At 38.0% G+C, this 19248-nt stretch overlaps 1 protein-coding gene across 3 annotated transcripts in view; it reads right to left on the bottom strand.

The window, feature by feature from the left end:
- The window catches only part of Pign (phosphatidylinositol glycan anchor biosynthesis class N), a 129299-nt gene that overhangs the window by 12218 nt on the left and 97833 nt on the right, over positions 1-19248 (bottom strand). For all 3 annotated transcript variants that reach the window (XM_075987647.1, XM_075987648.1, XM_075987646.1), the window contains 5 exons: positions 18684-18739; positions 18200-18275; positions 15970-16043; positions 14081-14123; positions 12234-12286 (listed from right to left, as the gene is read on the bottom strand). In XM_075987647.1, coding sequence (XP_075843762.1) covers positions 12234-12286; positions 14081-14123; positions 15970-16043; positions 18200-18275; positions 18684-18739 — 302 coding nt within the window. The remainder of the gene's footprint in view (positions 1-12233; positions 12287-14080; positions 14124-15969; positions 16044-18199; positions 18276-18683; positions 18740-19248) is intronic.

Below are 19248 nucleotides of genomic sequence, written 5' to 3'. Positions count from 1 at the left end.
GTTATATTTAGGAAGTGGTCTCCTGTGTCAATGTGTTCAAGTGTACTTCCCACTTTCTCTTTTATGAAGTTCAGTGTGGCCGGCTTTATGTTGAGGTCTTTGATCCATTTGGACTTGACTTTTGTGCATGGAATAGATATGGGTCTATTTTCATTCTTCTGCATGTTGATATCCAGTCATGCCAGCATCATTTGTTGAATATGGTTTCTTTTTTCCATTTGATATTTTTTGCTTCTTTGTTAAAAATCAGGTGTTCGAAGATGTGTGGATTAATATCCGGGTCTTCTATTTGGTTCCATTGGTCCTCCTCTCTGTTCTTATGTCAATACCAGGCTGTTTTCAGTACTGTAGCTCTGTAGTAGAGTTTGAAGTCAGGGACTGTGATGCCTCCAGAAGTTCTTTTATTGTATAAAATGGTTTTGGCTAATCTGGGTTTTTTGCTTTTCCCTATGAAGTTGAGTACTGTTCATTAGAGGTCTGTGAAGAATTTTGCCAGGATTTTGATGGGCATTGCATTGAATCTGTAGATTGCTTATGGTAAGATTGCCATTTTTACTTGTTAATTCTGCCTACCCAAGAGCATGGGAGATCTTTCCACTTTCTGGTGTCTTCTTCAATTTCTTTCTTTAAAGATTTAAAGTTCTTGTCATACAAGTCTTCCACTTGTTTAGTTAGAGTTATTCTGAGATAGTTTATGCTATTTGTGGCTATTGTGAAAGTTGTTGTTACTCTGATTTCTTTCCCAGCCCTTTTATCATCTGTGTACAGGAGGGCTACTGATTTTTTTTGAGTTAGTCTTATATCCTGCTACATTACTGAAAGTGTTTATGAGTCTTTGAAGTTCCTTGGTAGAATTTTTGGGATCACTTATGTAAACTATCACATCATCAGCAAAAAGACATTACTAATAAAGAGAATTACAGACCAAGCTCACTCATAAACATTGGTGCAAAAATACTAAATAAAATACTGTGGAATCGAATCCAAGAACACATCAGAACCATCATCCACCATGATCAAGTCAGCTTCATCCCACAGATGCAGGGATGGTTCAACATATGAAAATCTGTCAACATAATCCACCATATAAACAAACTGAAAAATAAAAACCACATGATCATCTCATTAGATCCAAAAAAGTTTTTGACAAAATACAACATCTCTTCATGATAAAGGTCAGGGAGAGCAGGAAACAAGGAACATACCTAAACATAATAAAGGCAATATACAGCAAACAGACAATCAACATCAAACTAAATGGAGAGAAACTCCCAGAGATTCCACTGAAATCAGGAACACTCTCTCCATATCTATTCAATATAGTTCTTGAGGTCCTAGCTAGAACAATAAAAAAAAATGGTCTTATACCTAGTAATGTTTTGTAAGTTGTACTGGTTTAATAAAATTCTGACTGGTCAGTAGCCAGGCAGAAAGAATAGGTAGGGCTACCAGAACAGGAGAATTTTGAAAAGGTCAGTCTGCAATCATCACCCAGACACAGAGGAAGCAAGAGAAGAATGTCTCACTGCTAAAATGTACCAAGCCACGTGGTTAACACAGACAAGAATTATGGGTTAATTTAAGATGTAAGAGTTAATAAGAAGCCTGAGCTAATAGGCCTACCAGTTTATAATTAATGTAGACCTTTGTGTGTTTTCCTTTGGGATGGAACGGCTGTGGAAGTGGCACGACAGAAACCTCTATCAACATAACTCCACTCTCACGAACAGCAGAATGTGGTTGTCTGTAATTCTCATACTTGCTAGATACACCATATCTTGTCATAACACCAACTGTAGCAAGTTTGTAAGAACTGAAATTATACAGATGATTTCTCTAACCACAATATTGAGGAGGATAAATTAGTAGAATCATTATATCTAAGATAAACATTAAAACGAAATAGTTGTTTTCACTGTATAAAGGGTAAACTTCAGAATTCCCACAGCAGAATAGTTGCTTTCTAAAACTTCTTTGGTTGTGAAGAAATAACTGTAGAAGACAATGGTTGCTTTCTGTTATCTACAGAGCTGTTTCTATGAAGGAACTTTATAGTATTTGCATGACTTTGGTCACAAAAAGTCCTGGCACATCTGGAGTGTCTTGCACTATTGGGTACTACAAATAGTACACATTCAGAACTAAGGCTGTAGGGGTGAGATGGTTCCCTTTAGAAAACATATAGATTAGATCAGGCTTTGGTATGAGGAACTTGTTTTATTCCCCAAACAACTTCTGTGTAACAATCAACACATACACCTTTGCATGGCTGTTGGAGGCTCAGCTCACTGAGACTGTTTCTCCCTGCTGCCCCAGAGCCTGGATTACCTCTGGAGTGACCCTCTTTTCTGGATCATACCGCATGACACAGACTACCAACAGAACACAATCAAACTAAGTATGAAAAATCTCTTAACATTTGGAAATAACATACTTACATATCACCCAATGGGTTAAAAATGTGATTTTCATCCTTCTGATTTCCTAAAACAGGATCTAATTATGTGGGCCAAGTTGCCTAGCGCTCTCTATTCAGCACAGGCTGACCTTATGACTTTCCTGTTTGTTGTGATTTCAGAAATGTATCACCATCAAAGACTCAGTTTCAACAGAAATTTAAATACCTATGTGACTTGGGGGCTGGGGATCGGGCTCAGCAGATAAAGGAACTTGCCACTGAGTCTGATACTCGACTTTCATTCTTGGCGTCCACATGGTAGGAAAAACTGACAAGTTTGTCCTCTGACCACCACATCCGTAATGTGTCAAGACTGAACACACACACACACACACGCACTTCTGCAGGGGAGCAAACAGCTGTTCTCAAAGGAATGTTTACAGTGTCTTCATCACAGCCCAGATTAAAAATAACGATGTCTTTCAGCAAGGGAATAACTAGCCAACTGTGGACGTCTCAACAGTAATAGAAAGCAAACCAGAGAAGAACCTGAATATCTGACCAAAGAATAGAGTGTAAACAGCTCATTCCATTTATAGAATATTTGTGAAATTAGAAAATAGATCAGTGGTTACCAGGACTTAAGAGGGGATGGGAGTTGAGAAGAAAAGGGTGTGGTCTTTATGACAGGAATGTTCTCTCTTGACAGCATCAATAATACCCTTGAGGTACTGTGGCTTTGTGTGAAGTTATAATAGGTGAGCATGCATGGAGGGTAGACAGCATCTCTCTATATTGTTCATTATAACCACATACAAATGAATTGTTATCTCAAAATAAAAAGACTTTTTTTCTCTCAATGTGTGGGTCAGATAAAATAGGAGGTGGGCTGGTGTTGTGGAAAATTACTTTAGGGAAAGATGTGTTACATTTGTTTATGCTGCGTTTAATTATGCAAAGATGTGTTGCTGTTTCACCTTGCTTGCTTAAGGCACCAGATTGGTCTAATAACAAGCTAAATAGCCAATAGCTAGGCAGTAGAGGGATAAGGCAAGGGTAACAGGCAAAGAGAATAAGTAGGAGGAGGATTCTAGGATCAGGAAAGAAGAGGAGAGAATAAGGGAGAAAGAGAGAAAGATACTCAGGGCCAGGCAGCCAGACAGCCACCAGTTAGCCAAATATTGAGGAACACACAGAAAGGTAAAAGGACCCAAGGCACAACACAGGTGAAGAGAAACAGGTTAACTTAAATTATAAAAGCTAGTGGGACGAGCAGAAGCTAAGTCCAAGCAGTCATAATTAATAATAAGTCTCTGTGCCATGATTTGGGAGCTGGTTGGTGGCTCAAAAAAAGCCTACTATATTTGGCATTCCAATGTGGGGTCCATATTTTCACACAGGACCTGAGAAAGCTGGGAGCGGGGGAACAAAAAAAAAACCTCAAAAAACAAAAAAAAAGGATATGGCTTTTTTAGGAGTTTCTGCTATACAGCAGAGCACTTAACAGCAAGCAGGCTAAGTAAAAAAATGCCAGGCTAAATAACGGTGCCTGCCACAATGCAGGCTCCAGCTTCCTAGATCTGGGGCAGTTGAATGCAGCTCCTGGTCAGGTGCAGCTCTTTGTCAGGTTCGGGATGTAAAGATCGGCTTTCACAGAGCAAAGCAGGGTGGAGCTAGATGCCAGGCAAAACCACTATGCAGCTTAAGGTTTGGCTCAAAAGGTCAGAAAATGCCAGAAACAAACACAGTGAAGTCAGGTCCAAATGGAAAAATACTCTAAACAGGTTACAGAGGGTTTAAAAATGTATATAGGTACTTAAAAAAACAGGTATAGTCATAGGAAAAAATAAACAGTTTAAAATAATAAAGTCTTTAAAGAAAGAGTAAAGTAATTAAAGGAAAAAGCCACATAAAGATGGGAAGTAGAGAGGGAGTCTGGATCCTGTATGGTGTTGTGTTGAGTCTGAATTTTTTGAATGCTGATAAGTGAATGACAATTGCTGAGAGACACTGGATTGTAAAAGAGACTGCTGAGTTAAACCAGTCTAGACACTTTAGGGGTGTCTTAACTTTAAAATGGAATTCATTAAATATATTACTTTGGGGAAGAGAGAATCCATAGAAAACAAAAGACTGTGAATTCCTTCAAGTTTGATGAAGATCAGGTTTCATTGGGGAGACCTACTGAAAACCTTGGCTATAGAAATAAAGAAAGGAACCTAGAAAAACTACAAGACAGGTGACATACGTACTGATCCCTCTGCATGGGAACAGTTCTGAGACTGGACAACAAATGCTACAACTAGTTTTCCAAGGACTTGACTATTATCTCAACTTTCCCAGGGTCCCCTGGGGCTCTACCTGAAATCTAGCTACTCATCTCCTACACCCAACTTCAGAAAGTACATCTCCATTCACCACTGAAAACAGGACTTATTCACGAGTCCTATTTCTACTCCATCTAGGAATCAACCAATTCTCCCAATCTCTTAAGTCTAGCCTCTTGTCATCTTCTGAATTGCTACTCTAGGCTACACTGTCAAAGTCTTAGTGTTCTGTGTTCTCTGAACTCCATAACAGCTTCCTAACTGTATTCCTGCTCTTGACCTAGAGTATATCTTCTATTGTGTGGTTAGTGAGTCAAAAACTTGGAATAAATCAAATTACCCAGTAGTTCACATTTTCCCTTGAATTTGGGATAAATTCCTAATTCCTCAGTACCATCTGGCCATATATGCTACCAACCCTCTATTCTCTAAACTCACTCTCTACTACATTTCCTTTAAAAAGCCCTGGATGTATTTGCATATTAAGAATAAAGGAATGTATGACACCATTTTGAACAGCATTTTTCACCGAGTCATTAAAACAGTAGGAAACTTTCTAATGCTTCTGGTGCTTTTTGTGATAAGTTTCTGATACATTATTTGTTCTTATAATTTCCAGGCATTAGCCATACAACTTAAAGGCTGACAGTTAATGTGGACATCCTCAAATACACACGGTTTCTGCATCCGTATGGGACATATAAAAACCTGTATTTGCTTACAAAATTGAAACCTTAAACCCAGTAAGCTAGATATATTGGATACAACTTCTTCCTGCTGTAAAATGTGTGCTGCCCAGGCCAGGGACTCTCCTTTGTTGTCAGAGACAAGCTGAGTAAGGGAGGAAGTACAAATTGCCCAGCATTGGGCCTTAAGGATAGAATCTGAGGAAGCTCAACTTGACCTAGTTCTAAAGGTAACCAGGCAAATAGATTGGGAGACAAGTATATTAAGAACAAAACAAAACAAAAACCTATGAGGACTATGATGTTCTTATAACAAGGATGTTCTATGAAAGACAACAGAACATGGTATGTTAGTATAGTGGAATACTCTTCAGCAAAGAAAAGAACAAAGTATTGGTAGGTAACAGTATAAAAGAATGCAAAAATAAACAAAGTGGAAGAATTCAGAGATAACAACATTTCATTGTTCTGCTTATAGAAACATCTAGACCTAATATAAACCCATGAAGACAGAAGCAGACTATCATTGTCTGGAAAGGTTTATGGGAAGAGAGAGGACTGTATGAGGCCTCGAGGGGATGTTACAATGATGCAAATGTTTAAAGAAACTATATCCTGATCAGTTGCAGAACTCTAAAAATTTGATAATTTAAATTATTTATAGCAGTTATTTAACTTAAAGCTTTAAGATTGATGAATATTATGATATGCAAATTATCCTACAATAAAAGGAAAGAGCACAGTTAGAAGATGAGGGAATGAGAACAAAAGGGGAGTTCATGTCACCATATTGTAGTTTTGTTAAAATCTGCTATCAGATTCTTAGTTCAAAATATCAAATTAAACAGGATCTCTTACGAAAAATGTAAACAGTTAAGTGTTCCATCTTGTAGTCTAATGAAAAGCCGATCTATAAAATTGATTCATTCCATGGATCACTAGCCGTCCTATGGCCTGGAATGGCAGACTTGCTGCTTGCTCAAGCTAGCACCATTGGCAGGAAGCAGAGGTGAAGCTCATTGTCCACACAACTGCACCATCAGGCAACTGGCAGGGATATTCCGAGTCAATCAAGTCCCATATTTTAGGCATTAGCAGTATTAAAACAACTGTAAACATCAACTTCAAATGATTTTAGCTATTTCCAGTCTCTCTCTACCACAATGTTGTCATTGAAATCAGCTATTGTGCAGGTGTATGTGTGTGTGTGTGTGTGTGTGGTGTGTGTGTGTGTGTAGTGAGGAGGCAGAAGTGTATGTGGTAGAACAGCATCCAGGATTTGCCTTATAGTCTTTTCAACCCACCAAATGAAGGATAAAAGCTTGATTGCATTCTTTTCCATGAAGGCGATGAGCAACAAAAACTGGTCACATATTTTAGAGGTACTAGGGCAAGAAATGTTGTGAATCATTTGAATATGATTTGATAGTCACTCTAAGAGTGGAGATTATTTTATGATGATCAAATTTTGGATAGTCCAAGGTGATTGAACAGGACTATGAGTTTTCCTTCTGCTAAATACTTAAGTTGTCATTGTATTTTAATGTGGTAAAACAACATGTGCATAAAAAAAAAAAATCAAATGAACACCATTATCAGGGAGAACCAATTTCATCTCAATCAAATTGATTCTGACTTTGTTCACCTAACTCCAAGTATATTTGGATCATAACTTAAAATATATTCTATCTTATGTGGGAATGGTAGGGGCTAAGAGAGGACGATGGGGGTGTGAATATGATCAAAATGTACACTATGAAAATGTCATGAGACAAATCACTATTTAATGTGTTAAAATTATATTAAACCTTATAGAAGAGAAAGTGGGAAGAACACTTGAACACATTGACACAAGAGACCACTTCCTAAATATAACTCCAGCAGCACAGACACTGAGAGAAACAATTAATAAATGGGACCTCTTGAAGCTGTAAAGCAAAGGACATGGTCAACAAGACAAAACGGCAGCCTACAGAATGGGAAAAGATCTTCACTAACCCCACATCAGACAGAGGTCTGATCTCAAAAATATACAAAGGACTTAAGAAACTGATCAACAGAAGAACACATGATCCCATAAAAAATGGAGTACAGGCCTAAGCAGAAAACTCTTAACAGAGGAATCTAAAATGGCTGAAAGACACTTAAGGAAATGTTCAACATCTTTAGTCATCAGAGAAATGCAAATCAAAACAACTCTGAGATTCCATCCTGCATCTGTCAGAATGGCCAAGATCAAAAACACTGATGACAACTTATGCTGGAGAGGTTGTAGGGAAAAGTGAACCCTCCTGCATTGCTGGTGGGAATGAAAGCTGGTACAGCCCCTTTGTATGTCAGTGTGGCGATTTCTCAGAAAATTAGGAAACAACCTTCCTCAAGACCCAGTAATACCACTTTTGGGTATATATCCAAAGGATGCTCAATTGTGCCACAAGACATGTGCTCAACTATGTTCATAAGCAGCATTGTTTGTCATAGCCAGAAACTGGAAACAACCTAAATGCCCCTGTGCCTAAGAATGAATAAGGAAGATGTGGTACATCTACACAATGGAGTACTACACAGCATAAAAAAAATGACATCTTGAATTTTGCAGGAAAATGGATGGAGCTATAAAACATCATTTTGAGTGAGATAACCCAGACACAGAAAGACAGTTATCACATGTACTCACTCATAAGTGTTTTTTAAACATAAAGCAAAGAAAACCAGTTCACAAATCACAATCCCAGAGAACCTAGACGACAATGAGTACCCTAAGAGAGACATACATAGATCTACATGGGAAGTAAAAAAAGACAAGATCTCCTGAGTAAATTGGGAGCATGGGGACCTTGGGAGAGGGTTGAAAGGGAGGAAAAAGGTAGGGAGGGGAGGAGAGAAAAATGTAGAGGTCAATAAAAATAAAAAATAATAAAAAGAAAATATATTCCAAGAACAATTCTGTGTTGTCTCCTCCCCCGCCCAGATAGTATCTCTCTGTGTAACAGCTCTTGCTGTCCTAACCAGGCTAGCCTTAAACTAACAGACATCTGCCTGCCTCTGCCTCCTGAGTGCTGAGATTAAGGCATGTGCCACCACCACTTGGCTAGATTCTGTTTTTATAGAAACTAAGGTTACAAGACTGTTGTCTTGTTCTCTTGGAGTTTTCTCAAAAGCACTCAGTTCCCTCTCGGACTCCACTGGACCATGTTTTGACTGAGTCTTTAAACAAATGGAACCAGATATCCTTATGCAGAAAACTTAAGCTAAATCTCTCTCTTATTCTGGAAAAAAGTTAACTCCAAATGGGTCAAAGACTTTAATGCAAGACCTGGAACTCTGACATTATCAACAGAAAATGCTGGCTTTAGGCAGAGAGGACTCCTAAATAGGACTGCAAAGCTCAGGAAATATTATGCAAAAATCAACAAATAGGCTTGCAGCAAATTCAAAAGCTTCTGCAAAGCATAGGAAAGAAGAGAATAAAGAGAAAGCCTACAGAGTGGGAGAAAATTCTCACTACCTTTTCTGCCAGTAGAGTATTAATATCCGGAACACAAAAAGAAATCAGCAATCAACACCAAAAGAACAAGTAATGCAATCAGCAAATAGGCAAGTGAACTGCAATGCCAGCTCAAAAGAACAATCTGTGGTAACTGCTCAGCAACACTGGCCATTAGGGAGATGCCAATCAAAACAGCACTGAGATTCTCTCCTAGCCACTTTTCATTGAGACGACATGAATAAATAAATAGATAAATAAATAAATCAAGGATATGAGGGAAAAGGCTTCTCTATATACTGTTAATTGAAATATAATTTAATATGGTCATTAAGGAAATCAGTACAGAGGTTCCTCCAGACTAAAACAAGCATCAATGTATGATCCAGATATGCTGTTCTCTCCTGTCCACACTCCTAATTTACATAATTCAAAACTTCACAGTGAATGATCCTTCTGTAAATCACAAATAGCATTAGGCACAAAGCTCCTTTTCCCAAAGAGCCCTGGGGCGTGAAGCAAGCTTTGTACACGCGACAAGTGTCCTAACATGGAGCTAACATCTGCAGCCTCCTTCCACTCCCCCCAGGTTTGGGGAAACTGATGCCAGACCTGCATCTTCACATCACGGGGTCTTCAGTAGCTGGGTCGGCCACCACAGCTACTCAAAGTCCTATTTTTGTTTACTTTGGTTTTGTAAAAAAAGGTTTATCTTGTTATACAACACACCCTCTGGAAAATTCTCTAACTCAGAGAGGGGGCAGTGAGAAATCCAGTCTCAACCAGTGAAAGGCTACCACTAAGCTCAACTACTTATGGGCCCTGTAACATGAACTAATTGAAACTTCCCCAGGGTGGCAGAGTCAGCTGGAGAAAGCAAATACATCTGCTGGGTAAGGTAAAACTTCTCTGTGTTAGGATGAAAATTACCTGAAATAACCTTTAGGGAGATAGTGCAAATAACAGAGCATAATACGAGTATAGTCTATTTTGGTGAAGTGTGACTCAGGGCAATCCTCTGACTGATGTCCTGGACTTTCTACTCAAGTGTGAGTGTTTTGTTGTTTTTACTTGGTCTGTGCTAGACTCCTGGTTTCTGAACAGTCGTTATCTGCCTTTGAGGATCCACATTCCAAATGACCACCTTTGGGTAGATGGGGTATGAATTGCAATGCACAACCCTTTAGAGTTACAGGTATGTCTCTGCGCACCACCTGGAGTCCTCAAACTGCCTTCAGAAACTTCCTCTAATGGGATGATCTGAATGGATGAACTCAGGGATGTTCACTCCTTCCAACTATAGTATTGCTCACATTCCTTACTATATGAAATGAAAATACAATCTCCTAACATAGAGGTATGAAGGTATCCCTGTGCAAATGCTGCACCTATGTCGTCTTCCCTTTCTAATCAAGCTTCAAAGAGTGGTGCAAACACAGATCCCTGCTTCCTGACCACTGCCAGCTAAGCACTCTCTGTTTCATTTCCAGCAGGAAATGGAGTAGCAGGAAGCAGAACAAGAGAAAGCCCAGTGGACAGCAAAGATCTCATTCCTTCTTTCTCACTTCTAAAAGCAGCTCCAGTTCTCTCTGTAGATTTTCTAGAAGGCAGTGAGCTCCCTAGCATGAATTAGCATCGTCATGCTTCTGTTTCTTGACCACCAATGAGATTTAACTTATATCATGCTCATCTCCATTTCAGATAGACATCTTAGCTCTGTTGTTTTTTTTTTTTATCAGTTGAGTTTGAGGCAGAGTTCGATGTAAAAAAATAGAACAATTTTAAGTGCCCAGTGAGCTGAGTTTTAACAAACGGCACACCCAGGTAATCATCACCCTTGTCAAGACATCTGGATGATGTCCATCCCCACAGAAGCTCCCACTTGCTCTTCCGTGCAACCCCGCATTCCTCGGACTTCCACAACTATTGATTAGCATTCTAGAACTATAAACTGGAATTTTATATAAGCGAAAACAACACACTGTATACCCCTACCTATCTTGTTACTTTCACTCACTGCAGTTCTAAGAACTGTCTATAAGGCCGTCATTCATTTGTATTCACGACAAGTAGCTGTCTACTGTTCAGATGCAGCAGGATCTATTTATCCATTCATGTGCTCACAAACACAGTTTGGTATGAATGAAGTTGCTATAAAAATTCCTATACAAATCAATCATTCTGTGTACATTTTTCCTTCTCTTAGATAAATACCTAGAAATTTAGTGGCCATGTCAAAGAGCTGTGTATCTACCCTCCCGGTGACTGTCTCTGTGTATGTGGTATGCATGTGCACATGTTAATGTACATGTTGGTATGTGTGTATATATGTGTGAGTATATGCAGAGGTCAGAGGCTGGTTCTGAATGTGTTTTTCTATTGTTCTCCAGAGTCTCACACAGAACCTGGAACATATGGATTCCATAAGATTAGCTGTACAGCAATCCCAGGGATCTTCATGCTCTGCCTCCCCACTGTTGAGATTACAGACATATGTCACTATGCCAGGCTTTTTTAATCTTTCCATATTTGTATACAATGAGATATGATCATATTTATCCACATTTCCCTCCTTCTAATCTTCTCTTCTCCCCATCTCTCTCTCCTAAATTCAAATTGCCTTTCTTTTCATGACCCACTAAGTTCAATTAGTGTTGCTCATATATGCATTAGAAGCTGCCATTAGGCCCAGATGAATATGTAGATTCACATCAGATCCCAGGTCTGAGGGCATCCAATGTATCTGGAGAAGCAGATACAAGCTGGAAGCTTTGAGAGAAATGTCTAATGCACAGTCTTACATAAAACCACAAATTCCTAGAAGCTCAAAGTGCGACTAAATATTAACTAAATGAAATACAATGGTTTATAAAAGCATATTCTGTCTCAGAATCTATTTTGCGGGGGTAGAAAGGTGCTTTCTTCTTCTCAGGAAGAAGAACTTGAACAGATCACTGGAAAGAGAGGAAACTTGCTCAGATTATGCTTTAAATGACAGTGTGTTATAGGGTCCCCTTAGAGCTTCTACAAGGTAGATAGTGATGACATGGAATCTCAACCAATACATAAAGTTCACAGTGCAGTCTGAAGTGATTGTGAGGTTATAAGAGCACATGAGGACATCTGAGAGCTACTTTGAGAATACAGATTCATGGGTCTGTCATATCTTTCTGCTGCCCAGTTCTCTCCAGATTAAACATCCTTCCATCTCTCCCACAGCACCCCATGAAAATACCAGCCAAGGTGTCTCATCTCAGAGCCTCAAAAATCTATGCTACTTCCTGTAGTTGTCTGAAGTCATACCGGCACCCATATAGTGAGACTATATACAATACCTGGTTCCAATATCAAGCCAGCTGCCAGAATCCTTGACCAAGAAGAAAAAATGCTGTAAAAGATAATACAATATTACTCCATTAAAAACAAAGACTATTTAATTTCAATCTATAAACAAAGTTGCCTTAGGGATGAGTATTTGACACATCATTTTCTACCCAGAATCCACAAGAATATACCCTTAACTGCTATTTCTGCTTGTATTAAAATAAGCAATAGCCCAAATGCCACAAATGGAATTAAGATTCAATAAAATGAATACAAAGTGATGTTTGTGAATAATAAGAAATAAAACCACTCAACTCTAATAAAAACATTGAAAATGCCCAAGATTCAACTGAAGTCACAGCATCTAGTCAACAAACATTTAGTGATGCTATCTACTATGAATTAATAATAGTCACTGAAAGGGTCTAAAGTAATCTGCTCACAAGACACATCATCTCATGATGATTCAAATTATTAGGTGTGTAAATGCTTGTGTGCGTGCATTGAGAGATACAGAACAGAGGAAGGTGAAACCTAAGTGAAAAGCAAGAATCAGATAAAGACATAATCGGAGAGGCAATGAGGAAGTTGTTTTTGGACAAAAGGAATAATCTACTAAATACCAAGAACCCACCCAGATCAAGTTCATAGGTTCAAAGTGATGCTGGTTTAAGGAAAACAAGGAAGGAAGGACATAAAATTAAGCCAGTCAAAAAACCTGGGTCAGAAACAGTTTGGTGACTTAAACCAAGTGACCTGATTCTTCACACAAACTCAAGCAGAATCATTTAATTCTCATTTATTCTTGCCTATTCGTCATTTTGTAAATGTTGATTTTGTTCTATCATCATGTGTGATCAATTTGAGAAATATACTAAATATTTATTTGAACAAAACACAAAAAGTTCTTATCTAGATCAAGGAGGCAGCAATCAGATTTGAGAAATTACTTAGCAGATATATAGTCAGGTATGAATCATAACTTAAAAGAGGCATGGCTCTCAGTTACTGGGAGGTGGTTTGTAGGCCTTGGAATGGCTAACGAAGCATTTTGCCAGTGGCACTGGTTACCAGTCTAATAATATGATTTATGAGGGGAAATTTGGGCCACATGATATGATCTCTTCTCTTGAAAGAACTAGGGACTAATGATCAGTCACGTGCGCCATGTTGACCAATACCCACTAAAAAGGAAAGAAGAGCCCAGGCTGACAATGTTCCATGTGTATTGTCACACTCTGTGCTGAGGGATAAGGCTGCTCTCACTCCACTCTCCATTGCACTCAGACAGAAATTCCTTTGGGTGACTTATTTGTATGATCTCGCTGTCACAAACCAGAACTGAAAATATAACAGGATTCATTGAGCTCAGTGACGGCTTCTAGAGAATTATCAAACCTAATTGTGTGTATAGGAATGATATATGAGATTATCTAAGAGTTCTTAGAATCCACTGATTATAGCTATTAACTGATAACATTCCCCAGTCGATAAAGCTGTATTTCATTTTTCCTTTCTTCACTCCTGTTTTCTCTTTTTTAACCTTGGAGAACCAGAAGTCAGTATTGAAATGAGTGAAGCTGAAGCTGGCTTCTTCTGTTAATCTATGAGAGGCTCATTTCACATACAAAGAGCAGGTATAAAATAACAGTCTAAATAAATCAAGTAACAAGAAAAGAATTTGACAGCTTAAAAAGTTTCATTAGCAATACAAAAAGTAATATATCTGTGCAGACTGCCATGACTTAAAACTCAGTATATAGATTTCATGTACAAAAATGCATTCAGACTTCTCCCAATTAAACAGAAACAAACTTGGTTTCATGAGCTGAAGTATTGATGCAAGTAAGTGCCTTACCAAAGCCATAATGTCTGATATGACAAGAACAACGAGGAAAAGGCTGAAAAATAAAGGAAAAAATACACATAATGTAATAGGCGCACCTTTCAAATTCGTTAGACCCCAACTGTGAACAGTGTCCTCAGGTAATTGAGGAAGATAAAATGAGACCACTACCCAAAATGTACAAGGTTTTATGATGAGTTCAGTTACGGAGACTGAGGGACAAGACACATAAATGACAATCGGAAAAATTCGTTTTAAGTCATATAAAATAGAATAATGCTAATATGGCTTTTCTACCTTACTTTATCTAATACATAGTTTATGGAGTGGGTAAGAAAATATGCAGGTAGAACCTTCACCTTGGTGTGCTACATTCAACTTAAGTCTTGGCGGTGTGGGTATAAGAAAGAAACAAAGTCTTCTTTATGCCTCAGACCTAAAAACTCTAAGATATTAACAACAGAAACAAAATGCCTCTGTGAAGACAGATACAGGAGGGCAAGACATGAACAAGAGCTAAGGAGCAAATAAACAATGAGGAAAGCTGTAGCCTGGCTTCCATGATGGGTTAGGAGAGAAAGAGAGAGAGAGAGAAAGAGAGAGAGAGAGAGAGAGAGAGAGAGAGAGAGAGAGAGAGAGAGAGACTGAGAGATTCAAATCTACCTGTCAATAGGAAAATGGAATCACTGAGTTGAATGGATGGCATATTAAACACAAGGAGCTCTGACACAGGGAAAAAAAAATGTCAAGTCTTTCAATGGCTTAAGGGTCAAAAGAGAAATTTTTGTTTTGTTTTGTTTTGTGTTCTTAAGCCTTTGATATTGCTACCTCTGCCTCTTGGGACTTCATTGCATTAGACTCGAGACAGAATTACCACACACAGGCACACAAATACATGTATATAGTCACACACGTCAGTCAGATTTCTGCTTTTACCTCACTGCCCACTGTTCGCATACAAAGCTTAATTAAAATTCCTCCTGAAAATTTGTCTGCTAGCAGAGATGCAGGAAAGCACGTGCTATGTTACTCAACAGGCTTTATTGCTGATAAGGAGCACATGTCTTCACTATTAAACTCATGTAAATATCTGGAAAGATTATTTTCTTTTGGACTAGAAATAAGATTTTCATTATTGCTAAACAGTAGAAGGAAATCTTGAAATGAATTATGATGTATACACACTAGAAAGCTAAACTGAGTTCTACCTTAGGCTCATCAAGGAAACATGCAAATTTATGTTAATACCATTTATCCTTTTAGTATTGACTGTACCAGCTTGATTCACTTATAAAAGTGCTATTTATAAGTCTTTTCAGAGAATCTCTGTGCTGATGAGGTAATTTTATGGGTTAAAAAAGTAAATACTTGGTTAACAACTTCTCTTTCACAATCTTGAATGCTGAAGACTAACTGCTCGAGAAATATCTCAAAATTCAGAACCCTTCTCACACATTTCTCAATGTGTATTTTTGCAAATTATTGATATACAGTAAAGTTAATGTGAACCCATATAAAATGAAATAATGTTAACAAATGTGTTTAATATGTTTTTAAGAAATAAGCCAAAAGAAATTACAACAGTAGCCCTTCATTTTTTGTAAAAACATTATACCTTTAACAAACAAATAATTAATTACAGCATTTAAAATTTATGTTTCTCTAGAGAGAATCTTCAGTAGCTTGAATAAGATTCTAATGTTTTACTGCAGAAAAAGTGTATTTGTCTGCTAGAGGCCCTAATTAGTCAATTTCCTCTAATGACAACTGAAATCTAAAAATAGAAAACTTCTGAATTTTAAAATAAACAATTTGTGTCACACACTTTTAATAGCAATCACATGACATATCTTCATTTATAAACAATGGGGAACCCAGGACGTCTTAAGCATTTTTCTTACCCCTTTGATGACAGCTGGGTAGTTATCTGAACTGCTTCAAAAGCACACATCACAAGAACAAAGGGAATTAAAATCTGTTTCCAAGAACAACAAATGATGTCATTGGTAACAAGTCCCTGAAACACGTTTCATGCAAATACTACTGCTTACAGAACGACTTTCAATCTCTCAAATAACTTATATATACCAGTCGAGAGAAAACAGAGATAAAGCGTGAAACTGTCAGATGGGACAGTGAACAATAATTTAAAAACCAACAATAATACACCAAGAATAACAGCAAACATTAATGTGAATTCCAAATCTTCTACAATTTTGCCCTACTTGACATATTCTACGGATTCGTGACAATGTGTGTGCTTCCAAGAGCACGTGACAACGTGTGCCTAACTAGTCAGCTATGCAGCCTGCTGATGTGATACACAGATCAGTGGACCTGCTTATCACTAGATGACTACAGCACGCGAACACGACTCATCTATTTTATTATTGCTCTTTTGAGTTTAATAATGTTACTTTACTTAGGATTATAAACTTATACTCAGTGTAGTACATTTGAAAACATATACAGAAAACATAAGATTTTGTAGTAATTGAAAGTTCATCATCTAGACCTAATTAGCCTTCCTAATGTTGCAACCCTTTAATACAGTTCCTTATGGTGTGGGAACTCCAACCATAAAAGTATTTTCATTGCTACTTCATAACTGTAATTTTGCTACTGCTGTAAATCATAATGAAATATCTGACATGCAGGATATCTGGTATGTAACCCCCAATATTATTATGTGTGGAGTATTAATTTACAATAACCAAGTTTTAAACTTTTTTCATTCTTTGAGAACTTCATACAGGCAGACCATGAAATGCAATCATATGTGTCTCCTAATCTTCCCATGTCTCTCAAAAGACTAAGTCTGTATTTCATAAGCTGGGGTGGTATATGGTAAAGAACTGATGTTCAAGACTTAGAAGATTCTTCTCCAAAGGACATTTGAACACAACAGAGTTCAGGAGGGTGTTCACCACAGTACTCATCAGCCAACACCAGTTGTCAAGCGCGCTATGTTGCTACAGCTTACTGAATTATGACAGAAATTAAAGATCCACTAATGTAATTTGATTTTTATGTTTAATTAGTATCATAGTCCACAGACTAAACAAAAATTCACTAAAAATGTAGATGATAATTAAGGAAACCCTAATATATTTTAAAACAAGTCAATAGAGAATAGAGACTGGGACTTATCATTTCTCAAATTACATTTCTAATACAAAAGCTCCAACCAAGAGAATATACACCTTCAACAGCTATTATTCCTGTATCTGAATATTTAAAGAGATATATACTATCTACATAAGATGTACCAAGTGCTACAGAAGAGAAGTTTAGTAAACAGGTAAGAATAACAACTATGATGGTTTGAATGAGAAATGCTCCCCACAGACCCATGTATTTGAGCATTTGGAAGGTTATGAACCTTTAGGTGGTCAAGTCCTATAGAAAGAAGTACATCTCTGAGAGCAGGCTCTGAGAACTTATAGTCTGGCTCCTACTTCCTGTTCTCCCTGATTCCTATGTGCAGATGAAATGTGATCTCTCTGCTTCCTAACCGCAAGACTGGATTTATGTTTCTGCTTCTATGCCATCTTTGTCATGATGAACCAAATCCCCTCTAGAACTGTAAGCCTCAACAAAGCCTTTCTTCCCTAACTTGCTTTTTATCAGGGTATTTTATTACAGCAACAGAAAAGCAACTAATATTCTACCAGAATCTTTATCTCTAGAAACCTGAACATGTAATTACTTTCATACTGTTAGCACTCAGTTAGTACCTGACACACTAAATAAACAGAATACTCAATGAGACATTTGTTAAAAGGACTGATCAATTCTAGGAACATGGGAAAAATGATAACACAGTGGCTGCCCTGTGGCTGAAGACCATGGAGTCAGGAAGCTTCCTCACCTTCAAGACACAGTTTTGATCATAGTTCTCCTACAGTCTTTAATTCTGATACGATTTTCTTGAGCTAACAGAATCCTTATTCTTTTATAGTCAAATAGCCTTAAGAATAAAGCAGAGATCAATGCTATCTGGAAGCAGGGGTCCAGGGTGGCCTCAAACTCTGTTACAGTGACTTTACAATCTTAATGCAACATGATGCACAACCTTAATATCAAAATCTTTAAACCATTTAATGAAAGTAATAAAATCAGAAAACCAACCTTCCACATCATGAGAGCTCCCATCATGAAAGGACTAAACACAGTCAGAAAGCAATACACAGAGGCAAGGTCAAAGCTAGACAATGATAAACGAAAAAGAAGATTTTAGAATTCATACTTTAACTTTAAAAGAATATTCTTTAAAAAAAATTCTCAGTAGTTCTCTGAAGTTGCCTCTTACTAAAACTGAGTCACACTAGAATAAACAAAATAGATCTAAATGCTAATCTCCATTATTATCATATTATACTCCAATATGCTATATTACTGAATATAAAAACAAGGTAAAATGACCGGACGGATGGTTCAGCAGGTGTTACTTTTCTAAAGTACCCAAATCATCAGGTGGCTCACAACAGCCTGTCACTCCAGTTCCAGGATATCTGATACTCTTTTGGCCCAAGGGGGTGCACGCATACACACACATACACACACACACACACACACACACACACACACACACTAAATAAATGTAAAAATTTACCTATTAATAGAAGCTATATTTCCAGTTCCAAAAAATGCAGTCACTAAAAAGAAAACCTACACACAGTTAAGGAAATGTATAAATAAACCAGAATTCGTAACATTTCTTTCTTTCCAAACCATTTATTCTTGTTTAATTGTCAAGAGAATCTTGCAAGTAGTGACTAATCTTGTTTTACAAATGAAAGATTTCGCTTTTGTCTGTGGGGTCCTTGGACCTCCAGGAGTCCCTATCCCTGTGCTGAGGACAACCATCTAGACCGGTGAGTGGGTACCACCCCAGGGCGGGGCGGACAGTCCAGGAAAGGAGCACATGGCCCCTTCAACTCCTGCTGCAGGATCTTCTTTGTTCCACACATCCTGTCTGCGAGGTCCTTGGCCCAGGAATAGTTCCTACTCCTGCACTGAGGCTACCCACCCAGAGGGGTGAGTGTGTGCCTGCCCAGCCGGAAGGGAGTGCAGGGCACCTTTAGCTCCTGATGCAGGAGCTTCTTTGTTCTACACAACCCTCCACTCCCTCCAGTTGCCCTTTTGTCTGCGGGGGTCCTTGGACCTCCAGGAGTCCC

Source organism: Microtus pennsylvanicus, chromosome 10 (genome assembly GCF_037038515.1).
Source record: "Microtus pennsylvanicus isolate mMicPen1 chromosome 10, mMicPen1.hap1, whole genome shotgun sequence".
NCBI lineage: Eukaryota > Metazoa > Chordata > Mammalia > Rodentia > Cricetidae > Microtus > Microtus pennsylvanicus.
The sequence above is the reverse complement of the archived record's forward strand: the minus strand, read 5'-3'. Positions and strand labels throughout refer to the sequence as shown.